This window comes from Galeopterus variegatus, unplaced genomic scaffold (genome assembly GCF_000696425.1).
Source record: "Galeopterus variegatus unplaced genomic scaffold, G_variegatus-3.0.2 Scaffold774, whole genome shotgun sequence".
Lineage (NCBI taxonomy): Eukaryota > Metazoa > Chordata > Mammalia > Dermoptera > Cynocephalidae > Galeopterus > Galeopterus variegatus.
Window position 1 is genome coordinate 57848 of NW_007726885.1, and position 13535 is coordinate 71382.

General features: G+C 51.3%; 2 protein-coding genes and 1 long non-coding RNA gene across 3 annotated transcripts; 1 reads left to right on the plus strand and 2 right to left on the minus strand.

Annotated features, from left to right (window-relative positions):
- Positions 1-737: 737 nt before the first annotated feature.
- On the plus strand, positions 738-3838 carry SDR39U1 (short chain dehydrogenase/reductase family 39U, member 1). The gene is made up of 6 exons (XM_008572292.1): positions 738-779; positions 1080-1186; positions 1274-1356; positions 1732-1853; positions 2655-2798; positions 3076-3838. Exons 1-6 carry the CDS (start codon positions 764-766, stop codon positions 3486-3488), a joined length of 885 nt encoding a protein of 294 aa, XP_008570514.1. The 5' UTR covers positions 738-763; the 3' UTR covers positions 3489-3838.
- A 1441-nt stretch (positions 3839-5279) lies between these two features.
- KHNYN (KH and NYN domain containing) lies at positions 5280-13162 on the minus strand. Its single transcript, XM_008572291.1, has 8 exons — positions 13015-13162; positions 12707-12924; positions 10908-12010; positions 10636-10766; positions 10454-10550; positions 7472-7579; positions 7163-7264; positions 5280-6662 (listed from the first exon to the last, which is right to left on the minus strand). The coding sequence occupies exons 2-8, from the start codon at positions 12905-12907 to the stop codon at positions 6413-6415; spliced, it is 1992 nt and encodes a 663-aa protein (XP_008570513.1). The 5' UTR covers positions 12908-12924; positions 13015-13162; the 3' UTR covers positions 5280-6412.
- LOC103590137 lies at positions 9364-9792 on the minus strand. The gene is made up of 2 exons (XR_550444.1): positions 9647-9792; positions 9364-9537 (listed from the first exon to the last, which is right to left on the minus strand). It is a non-coding gene; the product is annotated as an uncharacterized LOC103590137 (long non-coding RNA).
- Positions 13163-13535: the final 373 nt, after the last annotated feature.

Sequence of the window (13535 nt, forward strand, 5' to 3'; positions counted from 1 at the left end):
CGAGAACTTATCACCGAGAAACCCATTGTGTACACAAGCACAGATGACATTGTTTAGAGAAATCCGGGGAAGACAGGATGAGTGTCAACCTGTTGAACATATAGGGGAATTACTTATGAATTGAATAGTCTAGATTAGAGTAATCATAATATTGTAAAAGGCCCAAGAAACCATTGTCCAATATGTCATAGTCATAGTCTGTTTTCAGAATGGATAACTTCATACAAGGTCTGGAATTGGTTTACTGCTTAAACCTTCCTAAATTATACTACAAAACCTCCTCGTCTTTTCTGTTTGTTGGGCAGACTGACTTCTCACGCTAAGATGTGGTCTCCCTGGTTTGCAAACTTCATTTAAATTTCCTTACAGACTGAAGTGCTTTGCTTCGACAATGGACATCCAGAATTCTGCGGTTTGTGTAGCTCCCAGTTTTAGGTCAAGGATTTTGTTGGTTTCGGTTTTCGTTTTGTTTCTTTTCCCTGCACTAAAACCTTCCCCCGGCCTCCAGCCCTCCCCACCCCTTTCCCATCCCCCGCTCTAAACCCCTAGCCGTCCCTGCCACGCCTCCCAATGAGATATACAGCCTATCTTCATAAATTCTTCCGGGTCGCCGGGGAGGGCCACGCCCAGTCTCAATGTCCGTGCCCCAATTGGAGCACGTTTCCTGGAAGACGCATGCGCAGAGAGGTCGTAGTTATGTCTGAAGCAGGGAAGAGGCGGGTAAACTTTAAATCTTGCGCAGGCGCGTTAGGTCCTGGTCGCTATGCGGGTGCTTGTGGGTGAGGGAGGGCAGAAGGGAGAATAGAGGGCGGATTTAGCCAGGGATTGAGTGCTGGGGGACCGTTATGGAGAGGGCACCGTCTCATGTACGAGAACCTGGCCCTGGCCTCCTATCCCGAGAAGCCGAATCTCCCTAATCCCTGTGACCTGTGTCACCTCTGCATCGCAGGGAGAGGGAGAGAAGCAAGGGAGAAGTCTGGAGTCAGATGGGATGGCACCAGAGGAGGGGGCCACAAACGGGGACGGAAGGAGCACCCCCGACTCCCCCCCAGCATAAACAATTTGTATATTCCGATTAGGTGGCGGGTCGGGCTTCGTTGGGACAGCCTTAACCAAGCTGCTGAAAGCCAGGGGCCACGAAGTGACGCTGGTCTCCCGACAGCCTGGGCCCGGTCGAATCACGTGGGTATGTCCAGCCTCTGGAAGCTGGGTGGGAGGGCAAAGATTGGCGGCTCAGGGAGGGGCCGGGGCCGTTGTGTGCTTTCTCTGACAGGATGAGCTCGCTAGATCCGGGCTCCCCACCTGCGATGCCGCTGTCAACCTGGCCGGAGAGAACATCCTCAACCCTCTCCGAAGGTCAGCCCGGGTCCTAAAGCGGATATCCTCCAGAGCAGAGGGAGGAGAGGGTTCGATTATGATGAGAATCTGTGCGGTGTAGATAATGGAGTTGCCAGATTGAGAACTAGACCGATATTCCGGACTACTCCTCCCGCCCCACTCCTCCACGCCCACCACGCCCACCTGCTCCCCTACCCAGTCACCCAGTTGACTTAAGTCCTCACGTATAACTCAGGATGCCCAAGAAAGAGATGCCTTTTTCCTTTACAGGAGACATGGACCTTTAGAGTTTTACTATAAATGAGTGTGGAATGGCCCCCAGGGAAAGAGTGGGAAGGATATGTGCATGTATGTATTTAGTAGCTTTTTATTTCCACTGTGTTTCTCCTGCAGGTGGAATGAAGCCTTCCAAAAAGAGGTTCTCAGCAGCCGCCTGGAGACCACTCAAATGCTGGCTGAAGCCATCGCCAAGACTCCACAACCCCCCCAGGCCTGGGTCTTAGTCACAGGTGTAGGTATGCCTCCAAATCACCAACCCATTACGTTAGCCAGGGAAATGGGGAGGGAGAGTGGGTGCAGAGTGAGAAGGTGGCTCAGGCCCTTGTAGCTATACACACCCCAAAGCACTGGTCTTTTCCAGGCACAATAACTTCCTAGGCCCTTGATCCATGCATGTTTCTCCTAACCTTTGTATACTTTCCTGAGAAATGAAAACCCTCAAAGAGAGAGGGAGGAGTGGCACCACTTCTAGTACCAAGGAAAGGTCCACCTACTCCCAAGTCCCTTGATTCTCACACCACAGTTCTTTGGGAACAGAGTTCCTGATTGTTGTGTGTCACCTTTAGGACCAAGTAATTGCTAACAATTATAATGTACATACCAGCCACTATGAGTATTCTAAGTGTTTTATACACATTACATCATTTAATCCTCACAACAACACTGAAGTAGGTGCTATTATTCCCATTTTAAAGATGCAAAAACTCCATACAGAGAGGTTAAATAATTTGCCTAAAGTCACAGAGTTAATAAATGGTGGAACTGAGATTCAAACTCGGGCAGCCTGGCACCCAAGTTTCTGTTCTTAACCACTACACTCTAGTAGCCTCGGTTTAGCCTTGAAACCAAAGATGAGTTCTTCCAGGGCTAGAACAGGTCAGGTCATGGAAAAGCTCAAGGGGAAAATATCCATGGCTCTGTCTTCACATGGGGAGATCTCAAGGGCCGAAGAGGGTGAGGCCAAGGGAAGCCTTGGCTGCAAAGGGCTGGGCAGGACCAGGGTCACCCAGAGCAAATGAGTGCTGTTCCACCGGCAGCTTACTACCAGCCCAGCCTGACTGCGGAGTACGATGAGGACAGCCCCGGAGGGGATTTTGACTTTTTCTCCAATCTCGTAACCAAATGGGAAGCTGCAGCCAGGCTGCCTGGAGATTCTACACGCCAGGTGGTGGTGCGCTCAGGTGAGAATCAGAGGTCTGGGTATCAGACAGGGTTGGAATGTGGGGCAGTGGTGGGATCAGGGCAGCTGAGTTTACAGAGAATGAAAAGATGGCACCACTCTGGCCAACCTGTAGACAGGAGGATGGGAAGTCCCAGAGCCACACTCCTCACCTCTGTTACAGAGCTGAGTCAGATTGGGGAGAGTGAGGAAGAGGAAGCTGTGAGAAACAAGGCGGAGCAGTGAAGCTGCTTTGAGGCTGAGGGGCTTCCCTCTAGGATCGCTCTTGCTTGCTCTAGGGGTTGTGCTGGGCCGTGGGGGTGGCGCCATTGGCCACATGCTGCTGCCTTTCCGCCTGGGCCTGGGGGGCCCCATCGGCTCAGGCCACCAGTTCTTCCCCTGGATTCACATCAGGGACCTGGCAGGAATCCTGACCCATGCCCTTGAAGCAAACCACGTGCAGGGGGTCCTGAATGGAGTGGCTCCAGCGTCCACCACTACCAATGCTGAATTTGCCCAGGCCTTGGGTGCTGCCCTGGGCCGCCCAGCCTTCATCCCTCTGCCCAGCACAGTGGTGCAAGCCGTCTTTGGGCAAGAGCGTGCCATCATGCTGCTGGAGGGCCAGAAGGTGGTCCCACGGCGGACACTGTCCAGTGGCTACCAGTATTCCTTCCCAGAGCTAGGGGCTGCCTTGAAGGAAGTCATAGCCTAAGTAGGGAGGCTCATGGCAGGGGCCTGAGGTCTGTCCCTGAACGGAGGTTTCCCGGTTAGATGCTAGGAGCCAGCCTCAGGTACTCCTCTACTTGACATCTGAAACCACCTGGGATTCCTCTCCCATTCCTCTCTTCTTTCCCATTGTTCTGTTGCTCTACCTTATTTAACTGAGAGAGTGCCCACAGTCTCAAGGTTGTAATGTCATCAAATTGGGACCTCAACCTCTTCAACTCCACAATTCCCAAGTTTGGTTTCTCTACACGTCCCGTTGCTGCCCCACTTCTTTATGCTGTGTAGAGAATGCACTACAGATTAGGCAATAAAGATAAATTATCTCGCTAGCTTCCACTCATCTCTTTGACCTAGATTCTCCTGGAATTTATTTTAAAGAATGTCACCCTAGAAGATTCTCCCTACATGGAGTTTTGAAAGTTAAAGTGGGCAACATCTCTCCTCACCTTCTCCTTTCTTGGTCCCTCCATTACCAAAAGAGCTGGTCACCAATTGGGGGCATGAGGTTATGATAAGGGTAGAGATTATTAGAAAAGAGAAATGATGATCCATTTCCAATGGGTTCAGTAGTCACACTGCACACCTGTTCACAGAGTGCCATTAGGATGACAGCAGAGGAAGAGATGAGGCCCAGTGTAGGTCAGCCTTCAATTGAAGTTTAAAAATAAGCAGTGAATAAAGCAATCACACATTGGTCCCAGTTTATCAACCTGCAGCATTTCAAAGCCAACATCCCTGTGTGTAAGTTTAGGACTTGCCTGTCATCTGATTGGGGCCACTTCAGTCAACCAGGGTCCTTAGCACAAAGGCGCAGAAGACACCTCTAGCCTACTGCACACCCACCACCATTGAAAGTGAAAAGGACAGGGAACCAATCAAGAACTACAAACTCAACTCTATCTGGAAAAAAAGAAGTTCCAAGTGCTCATCCAGGACACTTTATGTGCCTAAAGTTGTGAAATCTGCCACCAAGTTACCAAAAGTAATTCTCCCAGCCCCCTGTTCAGGCCATATTAACCAGTCTCCTTTCTCCCCAACAGTCTATGCGTTGTCTTTGAGTCACTGACACCTCCCTGACCAACATGTCTCCAACACAACCACCCCTAGCCTGGGTCAATACAGTCTAGTGGTGTAAATCACCACCAGGCACAGGAGCCCTCTCCGTCATGATTCAGCTCTCACCTCCCTGACCAACATGTCTCCAACACAACCACCCCTAGCCTGGGTCCATACAGTCTAGTGGTGTAAATCACCACCAGGCACAGGAGCCCTCTCCGTCATGATTCAGCTCCCATGCAGTATTCAATTCCCCGTGCCACTCAGCAGGAGGCAGAAATCAGAGCCTGAGCTCTTGTCCAGGGACTCACTTCAGGGGCCCAACCGGAACACCCCAGGGACGTCAGTCATACTTTATCTGGTCCTGAACTCTAGGAAGTTGACTGACTGTATTGTTCCCGGGGGGAATGACCAGCCTCAAAGGTAGAAGCAACAGAAAAATATTTTTTAGGCTGTACTAAAGGAATGACTACTAATTAACACTGTCTACACAGGGAATGTGCTATTTGGAAGTAATCAATTCCCTGGCACAGGAGGACTTCAAGAAGATACAGGGTGGAGAGAGCAGACCATGTCATAATGTGACAGCAGAGTTGATTTGGTGGCCAGTCAGGTACCTTCCAACTCTAATTCTTCAGTTTTCATTTTCCAGGTAATTGGTTCATCTAGAGACAACCTCTATAAGCCCTCCCATACCCATACACACACAGAGACACACAAAAAAAGCAGAAGTGTGCCTCGCTTTATACATATCTTCTGTAGAGAAAACGTTAGGGTAAGATCACATTAACATTGTCATTGCAGAGCATGGCTTCATCGATTTGGTGAATGCTCTCAACACCAGTAAGTGCATCTAACCAGGGATTTTCCGACACATTTGTGAATCTGTAAACACTTGAATGCAATAGGACAGCTGCCATTTATAGGAACCCTGAGAGTATTTTGGTAATGCAGTCAACCCTAATTTAACTATTGTAAGTGTGGATTTTGGAGGTTGCCCAAAAGGTACGCAGCCATTATAGGGCATGTTATACTGAGGATGCAGTGTTAAAATCTAGGGCATGGGCCCTGGAGAAAGAGGACCCACATCTCTCTGAAAGTGAGGTTTTGGTTAGAGAGCCTGTGCAGCCACAAGCAAACACACCTGAGACTTGGTCCAAGCACTTTTCCTCCAAGGAGCTTTCCTCTATGTTCTCATTTCTCTTCCCAACAGGTATTTTTACCCCTGATTAGTAGGCAGAAGTAAAGGCCAAGCAGCTCAATCAAAAGTCACAGACAGGCACAGCTGAGACTAGAAGCCATGTCTCCCTCTGCCTTCACCAGCTCACTGCTACCCCACTGTGACCCAGGCCCCATACACTACAGCACTTCCAGGGCCCAGCATTCCCTTCAATGCTCTCAGAAGCCCAGATAGGCCTGGGAAGCATCCAGTCCTCTGGCCATCCAGAGCAGCAGCCAGGGGGAGGAAAAGCTTAGCTTCCTTGCCACCTCCCACCCACCCTATCCTCCACCCCAACTCAGCTTGGAGGTGGAGCCAAGAGTCCCAGTCTCCAGGACTTAGCCTTTCCAGCAGCCCCCACTCCCTACACTGAGGCAAGGTTGGGAGGTTAAGGCTGAGCAGGACCTCTTGAGAGCTGGTTAAAGTCCTAACTCAAGATGAGATCAAGTCACTTTATGGACCTGTCCCCCACACTGGAATGCCCTTCCTCGGTGCTTCCCTAACCCAAAGCACCAACTCAGAATGAGTCTGGGTCACAGTCTGAGCAGCAGAGAGACTCTCACAGAAGGGGCTGAGGTGGGAGGAGCTGGAGGAGGCTGGAGCTAACGGGCAGCAGCCACTCAGACAGGTGAGGCTCAAAAGTTGAGACTGAGCAGGGCCTCAGACAACTGGTTAATGTCCCGGCAGTATGGCTCCCGCTGCAGGATAAAGTCCACCTTGTGATCCTGACCCCAAAACACTTCCAGCAGCTGGCGCCGGAGCCGCTCTGTCTCCCGGGTCTTCCGAATGCCACCATTGCCTTTTTCCTCTTCTCTCCCTTGCTGCTGATTACCTTGTTCTGCAAAGCCCTTGGAAGGATGCTGAGCCTTAGAAGACCCCTGTGTCCTGGGAAGAGGCAGAACAAGAAGAGCTGACGAGCGTGCCAGAGGGAAATTAGACCACAGTGGGCCTCCCCACTCTTCATTGCCCTGCCTATTCCTAGCTCTGGGGGAGCAATCCTGAAGTTCCCCAAGCTGACCACTGAGTGGCAGTATCAACCCACTTCTGAAGGGGAGACGAACCGTTCCTTTGGAACCAGGAAGGTGAACTCTGCTGCTCTTATGATCTAGTTCTAGTCCTAAATTAATCACAGTAGAGGGAGTGCTGAATACAACTGCCTAACAGTACAAACAACCATCTTCCAAATAACTCCGTCAAACACATCTATTACAGGAAACAGGAAGCAGGATTTTCCCTTCCAACCAGGAGGTTCTGTGTCAGGATTCCCTGGGAAGCTTTAAAGGCCAAACCCAAGACAACTCAAACTACTACAAAATTAAGCCAGCCCAAACCGAGGTCACATTTCCACCCAAGTCTCCAGGCCTGCAGAGAATCTGGGGCGTTACCTGGCTGGCTTCTTCAGGAACTCATCTAGGGTGGGACCATTTCGCCCCAACGGGTCATCAGGGACCATGAAAAGGTTTCCCACGAAGGTGAAGGGCAGCAGGCTAGTTAGGGAAATAGGATGTGTGGTTATCAAGGGGCCCTTGCTCACCTCCCAGAAAACTGAGACCACCACCACCAAAAGCTGCTGGCTACCATCCTTGAAGGCAACTTCAAGCCCCTTCCCACAGTTCTCACCCAGTGGCCAGAGCAGAGCTGGCTTTAGAGAAAGGTCTGAGTCTGTGCCCTAGTCTCAAGGAGGGCTCCCTCACCGCTCTCTGATGATTGCCATCCACTTCTCGGACTCCTCCGCCAGGTCCCGGAACTGGTCATTGGAGACAATGATCCCATCGGTCTCTTCAGCCAGCTTCACCATGAACCTGTCTCAAAAACCACAGCAACCATTCTGGGATTCTCCAAGGCCCCAACCCCAAAGAGTGTTACAGACTCCCAAGACCCACTCTGGTGATAGAGATCTGGCCCCCTACCTCACCTTGACCCAGCTACAGAATACAGGTGCCATGGGTTAGAGAGGAAACAAAGACAAATCCAAGGTGGTCTTGCAATAGTATTATCCCATCCACTCACCACAGTCCGTCATCCAACACTTTGTGACTTGTTAGTAAGAGACAGTAAGGCCTGGCTCTGACTCTTTCACCCTACCCACCAATCACTCACAAATCCATTATGTGCTTCCTCTTAAAAGGCTTCCACTCTGCCCCGTCTTTCCAGTTCCACAACTAACACCTTAGTGTTTCAGATACTGCAAAGCCTCCTAACAAGGGGGTCCCCTGCCTGTAACCATTCACCACCCTCCAGTCTCTCCTGCCCTCTCCAAAGAAAGCATGCCCTTCCCCTACACAAAACTCTTCCACACTTGCCCTTTACCTACTGAATAAAGTCCACATGCCCAGGCCTGGCAGCCAAGGCACTCTAGAACCCAGCTCTAAGCCACCCTTATGGCCTTCTCTCTCCCAGTATTCCCTAATGTACCCTCAACTCCAGCAAAAATCAATGATCAAATTATACCCTGCTCTCCAAAAATGCCCTGTGCTATCTGACTTCTATGTTTCTCAAACTATTCCCTCCATCCGGAAGGAGCTTCCCAAACCTTGCTAATGAAGAGAATCACCAAGAGAACTTTTTAAAAATAGATGCCTCGGTCCCGCTTCAGTAATTGTGATTCCACAGGACTGGGGTAGGATTCATGAGGTGGTGGTGGTCTTTTTAACAGGTTTAGAAACGAAGAGATCCAGACCATCCCCATCCCACATCCTTCTCAATAGACAAAAAACTAATCCCTCCCTTTCCATAAAACCCCAGCCAGAAGGGGGCTCCCTTCCCTCTGAGTTCCTATAGCGTTTGATTTACAGTTTCTTTCAGCTCTTTGAAGTCAAGAATAACGTCTTGTTGCCAGCGTTCCCACTCCCATAAAACCCCAGCCAGAAGGGGACTCCCTTCCCTCTGAGTTCCTATAGCGTTTAATTTACAGTTTCTTTCAGCTCTTTGAAGTCAAGAATAACGTCTTGTTGCCAGCGTTCCCACTTCCTTCTGCAGGCCACACACCTCGTACTAAGTGGGCACTCAGTATTTGAAAGACGGTGTGGCACAGAGGGGACTGGGAATCAGGAATACATGTGACAGAGGAATACGTGAGGATGGTTCTGGAGTAAGGGGATGACATAAATGTATATGGTACACATATGATATGCAAAAGGTATTTCTGGTTAAGTACATTTTGCTATTATCATGTTAACGTTGTATGCTGCTCAGCAGCATTCATTCAGCAGGGCTATGCCAGCTACCACTGTGCTCATTCACTGTTACTAGGCAAAATTCCCAGTTAATATTGTGTTATCTGCCCACCAGGTCCTACACAACTGCGCAGACATGTGCCTTTAAAATTCACTACAACTGACTCAACCTTCAGTTTCAATTGTTTTGTTTCAATGCTGGTGTGGAAAAAAGGTCTCTTATCTTGGATAATCTGTGAAATCTAGGCATAAAAAAGAATAGCATCGGGAGAAAGTGAACTGCCTTTTTGCGGAATACCATTTACTCAAGGAGTAAAAGTTAAGTATTTGAAAACACAAAATGCATGATCACTATGACTTGGAAACTAATTTTTTAAAACTGAATTATGTCCTAAAGAATAAAGAACTAGTAGTTGTAAAATTTTTAAATTATCTAATTAGCTTTTAAAATCTGTCCATTTCCCACACCAAGTAAGCATGCTGTGGCAGGAGTGTGCCCTGTATTTTTTATTTACACCATCCAGCAGATTTGGGGTCTGATTTTTCTTTGCCAAGATAACCACTCTTCCCCTCTGTCTTCACATCTGTAAAACAGAGATAATACCCTCTGCCACACCTGATTAGGTCTGTGCAAAGTGGAGAGTGAATGTCAACGTACTGTTGCTTAGCACCTCAACTGAGGCAAGCACATACCTTATCTTTTGATATTCACGAGGAAGGTGAATGAATGGAGGAGGACCCTGAGACAAAGACATTAATCACTAAGAGATGGGTCCATGGTCAAAGTCATTGAATAGCACACTTGGGGCTCAAATTGAGATCTTCCAATTCTAAGTCCATGTTTTGTCTTTTTTTTTTTTTTTTTTTTTTTTAAAGATGACCGGTAAAGGGATCTCAACCCTTGGCTTGGTGTTGTCAGCACCACCACGCTCAGCTAGTGAGCCAACCGGCCATCCCTATATAGAATCCGAACCCGTGGCCTTGGTGTTATCAGCACCACGCTCTACCAAGTGAGCCACGGGCCGGCCCCTAAGTCCATGTTTTGTACAGTCCTATTATTCATGGATTACGTTTTCTTCCTTTTAGTTGTTATTTTGAACATTTACTCTGGTTTTTCCAGAGTGCTGGGGAGTTTCTCTACATGTTTGAAAATTCTGATTATAAGAAGGCGTCTGTCAGTGATTCATGTCACCAGCTTTCCCAGCTTTCCCTTAAACCAGTATATTCTAGACAGTAAGGCACTATATAAATACCAGGCATCATGTAGTTTGATGAATGAAGAATGAATGATGAATAGGCACACGGTTGTCTCCAGTCTCATCTCGCCTGCAGGGCAGGGTTACCTATCCAGTCTTAAGGGCACCTGGAGGAATAACTGGCCCCTTTCCCATTACCGAGGCTTGGAAACAGCACAAATACAATGGTCAGGAATTTCTCTCTCTCTCAGTATCCCATTGGGCTCCTTGAATATCAGCCTGGGGCCAGAAGAAAAGCAAGTACCTGTCATCATAGGAGGAGATCCTCCTGCCATCCATGACTCGTGAGGGGGTGAGGGAGAGAAGGCTAAGGGAGTACAGCTTTTGCAGGAAGTGACTCTCTACAGAAAAAGAAGAACACAATCGGTACTCCTCGAGGTGGAAACAGAGCCTATCCCAAGACACAGATGACCAGGCCTAACTCACCTCTTACCCTGGAATCCTTACAGAAGCGCCACTGAGGCACAAAGACAGTTATGTCACGGTGGCCACGGTCCCAGAAGTACTGCACAGCAATAGCAATGCCCCGGCTAGAGAAGTAGTGCTGAAGGCCATGCCTGCAGTGGGAAGGGGTCAGCACTGGAGGCCCAGAGGAGGGGCCTGGCGTGCCAGCCCCTCAGCACATGTCCCCAAGGTGAACAAAGATGCCTGTCTCATCATCCCTCCCCAGGACCCTCAACCCCTCCCCAGGTACTCACACCATGGCCACGTTGCTGCCATCAATGACAATATGGCGGAGGTCTGGCTGGCCAGGCACATTGGCAAGGCACAGGGTAAAAGGATCTTGTAGGGCCTCCTGGAAACGCTGTGTGCCAGTCACCAAGTTGCCCCCCCGGGTACCTCGTTTCCATGGAGACCCCCGACCTCGAGCCATGGCCTGCTGCTTGTCTCCTCGGTCTCCACAGTGCCATGGGGGTTCAGGCGCAGGTGGAGGGCTGGGCACTCTTGGTGGCGAGGCTTGCCCATTGTGGAGCCGCTGGAGGAGGGAGGCTCCCCGGGGTGGAACTGCCCTCTGACAAGGGCCATGGGCACTGGCAGGCTCACTCTGGACACCGAACCCTCCTCTTTCCTGAGGCACCCCCTCCTTCCCCAAGACCTTCCCTTTCAGAGGCCCCAACCCCCCTGCCCCTCCACCCTCTGACTGTGGCCTGAAGGCCACTTCTCTCTCCCAGGCCTCTTCCCCAGGCAACTCCTTCCACCCCAAATCCATCTCCCTGGCACCATGCTGTTTCCCTCTCTCCTTCTCCACAGCATGACTCTCTCCCCTTGACTCTTCCCGCCCCACAGATCCAGTGTCCAGGGACTCTCTGCCTTCATTTGGGGGAGCTCTGATACCCTGGCCCTGAGCACCCAGCAAGCCTGGGCTCCTCCCATCCCAGGAAGAGAGTGCTTGTGGCCCCTGCCCCCTGGACGCCTCCTGCACCAGACTCAGCAGCTCCTCCTGGACAGCCCAGGGCAGCTGCAGCAGGGCCTCTCTGTGGGCATCCCCCTGGGGCTGCAGCAGGGCAGAGAAGTCTCTCAGCACTCCAGCACACTGAGAGGCCCCGGGGGACGGCCCCGGCCGAAAGTCCCAGCTCAGCCTCTCCACTAGCTCCTCCACCCGGCTCTGTGCCATGACAAAGGCCTCAGTCAGGCCACTGATCTTCAGTGAGCCAGGCACCCCAGGCACCAGGTGGGCTGATGTGCTCCAGACCAGGCAATCAAGGAAGAAGCCATGTGCTCCCAGGAAGACGCAATGCAGTTTGAGCGGGTAGTGGATTTCATCTTGCAGCTCGGGGCTGCAGAGACCCTTCAGGTACTCCTAGCAGGGGTGGTGGGGTGTGGGGAGAGGGGACAGGGTCAGAAAAAGGAAACTAGTGGCCCAGCCCTGCCTTCAGCTCATTGCTCTCCCCTGAGCTCCAGGATGCCTGGAATAACCAGATAGATACAACTATTATTCCCATTTTTTAGATAAGAAAACTGAGACTTCAATCACAAGTCTGGTAGGCGTGGCACCATACTGGAACTCCCACCTGACTCTAAAGGAAGAAATGTGGCTCAGCCCCCCCACCCCACAGTGAATTCCTTGGCGGGGCTCACTTGCTCAGCCAGATTATCTCTATTCTCCCAAAGAGCACAAAGCAATTTGTCCCTAAGTCCTGGCAGAATTTGGGCCGTCACAGCAGAAATTAAACCCAAACTCCAGACAAATATAGAGTTAGACAAAGTTCGAGGGCACTCAGGCGGCCAGTGAGACAACCGAGGAATGGAGATCCTCCCCAGCCCCCTCCTCTCCTCTGCCTCCGTGGGGCTAAGTCCTGGCAGAATTTGGGCCGTCACAACAGAAATTAAACCCAAACTCCAGACAAATATAGAGTTAGACAAAGTTCGAGGGCACTCAGGCGGCTAGTGAGACAACCGAGGAATGGAGATCCTCCCCAGCCCCCTCCTCTCCTCTGCCTCCGTGGGGGAGGGAGTCCTTGTTCCCTGCAAGGATCAAGGGAGAGGAGGAGTTCACCTTGGCTCTGCTGACGTTCTCTTTGGGGCCCTCAAGCTGCAGCCAGATGTGAGGGTTCTCCGGACAGTCCTTTGCGAGGACGCTCACTCCCACGCTGAAGATGCGCTGCATGTGGGGCTGCTGCTCCCGCACCTTGTCCTCTGTCTCCGCAGACACCGCAAAGCGGTCAGGGGATGGGGAACCAGCCCCCCAGGTAGGCATGGCTGCTTCCCCCAGCCCTGCAAAGAGAGATGGCAGCTCAGAGCCTCACGGTCCCTTCAGCCCAAATCCTGGCCTCCAGGCCTCCACCAGCAATCAACAGGTCGCACCTAGTTATGATTCTGATAAACAATCCCAGGAGGTAACAGGGTCCTGCGTCCATCTTAGGATTAGGGAGCGACTGTCAGGTTTTCAGAACACGGACCTTCTCTCCAGGGGGGACGTCATGGGTAAACAACTCTGTTTATCAGGAATGGGCGTCTGGCCTTTGTTAAATGATGACCACAGCCCTGAGCAGGAAGGGTGGGGGGTCTCCAGCTCAGTCTGGAGGCCAGGAGTGGACGGGTGACGAAAGAGTCCCTCTCCTAGGGGGACTTTGCAATCTCCGGCTCCAAGACGGCCTCTTAAAGATGAATCCTCACCAGGGACTTGAGCGGGGTCGTCTTCTGGGGTTCCTGTCTGCCTTTTCCAAGGTTCTAGCCACTCCCCTCCCGTCCCCTGCCCCTCCCCGCCCGGCCGTCCGCGGCCCCCCTCCGTCAAGCCACCCGGGGCCCAGGGACCGTCCCCGCCGCGGCCTCCAGCCCCCCGCTCCCAGGCGCGGGGAGGGGCGCGCCTACCCGCCTGGGCTGCA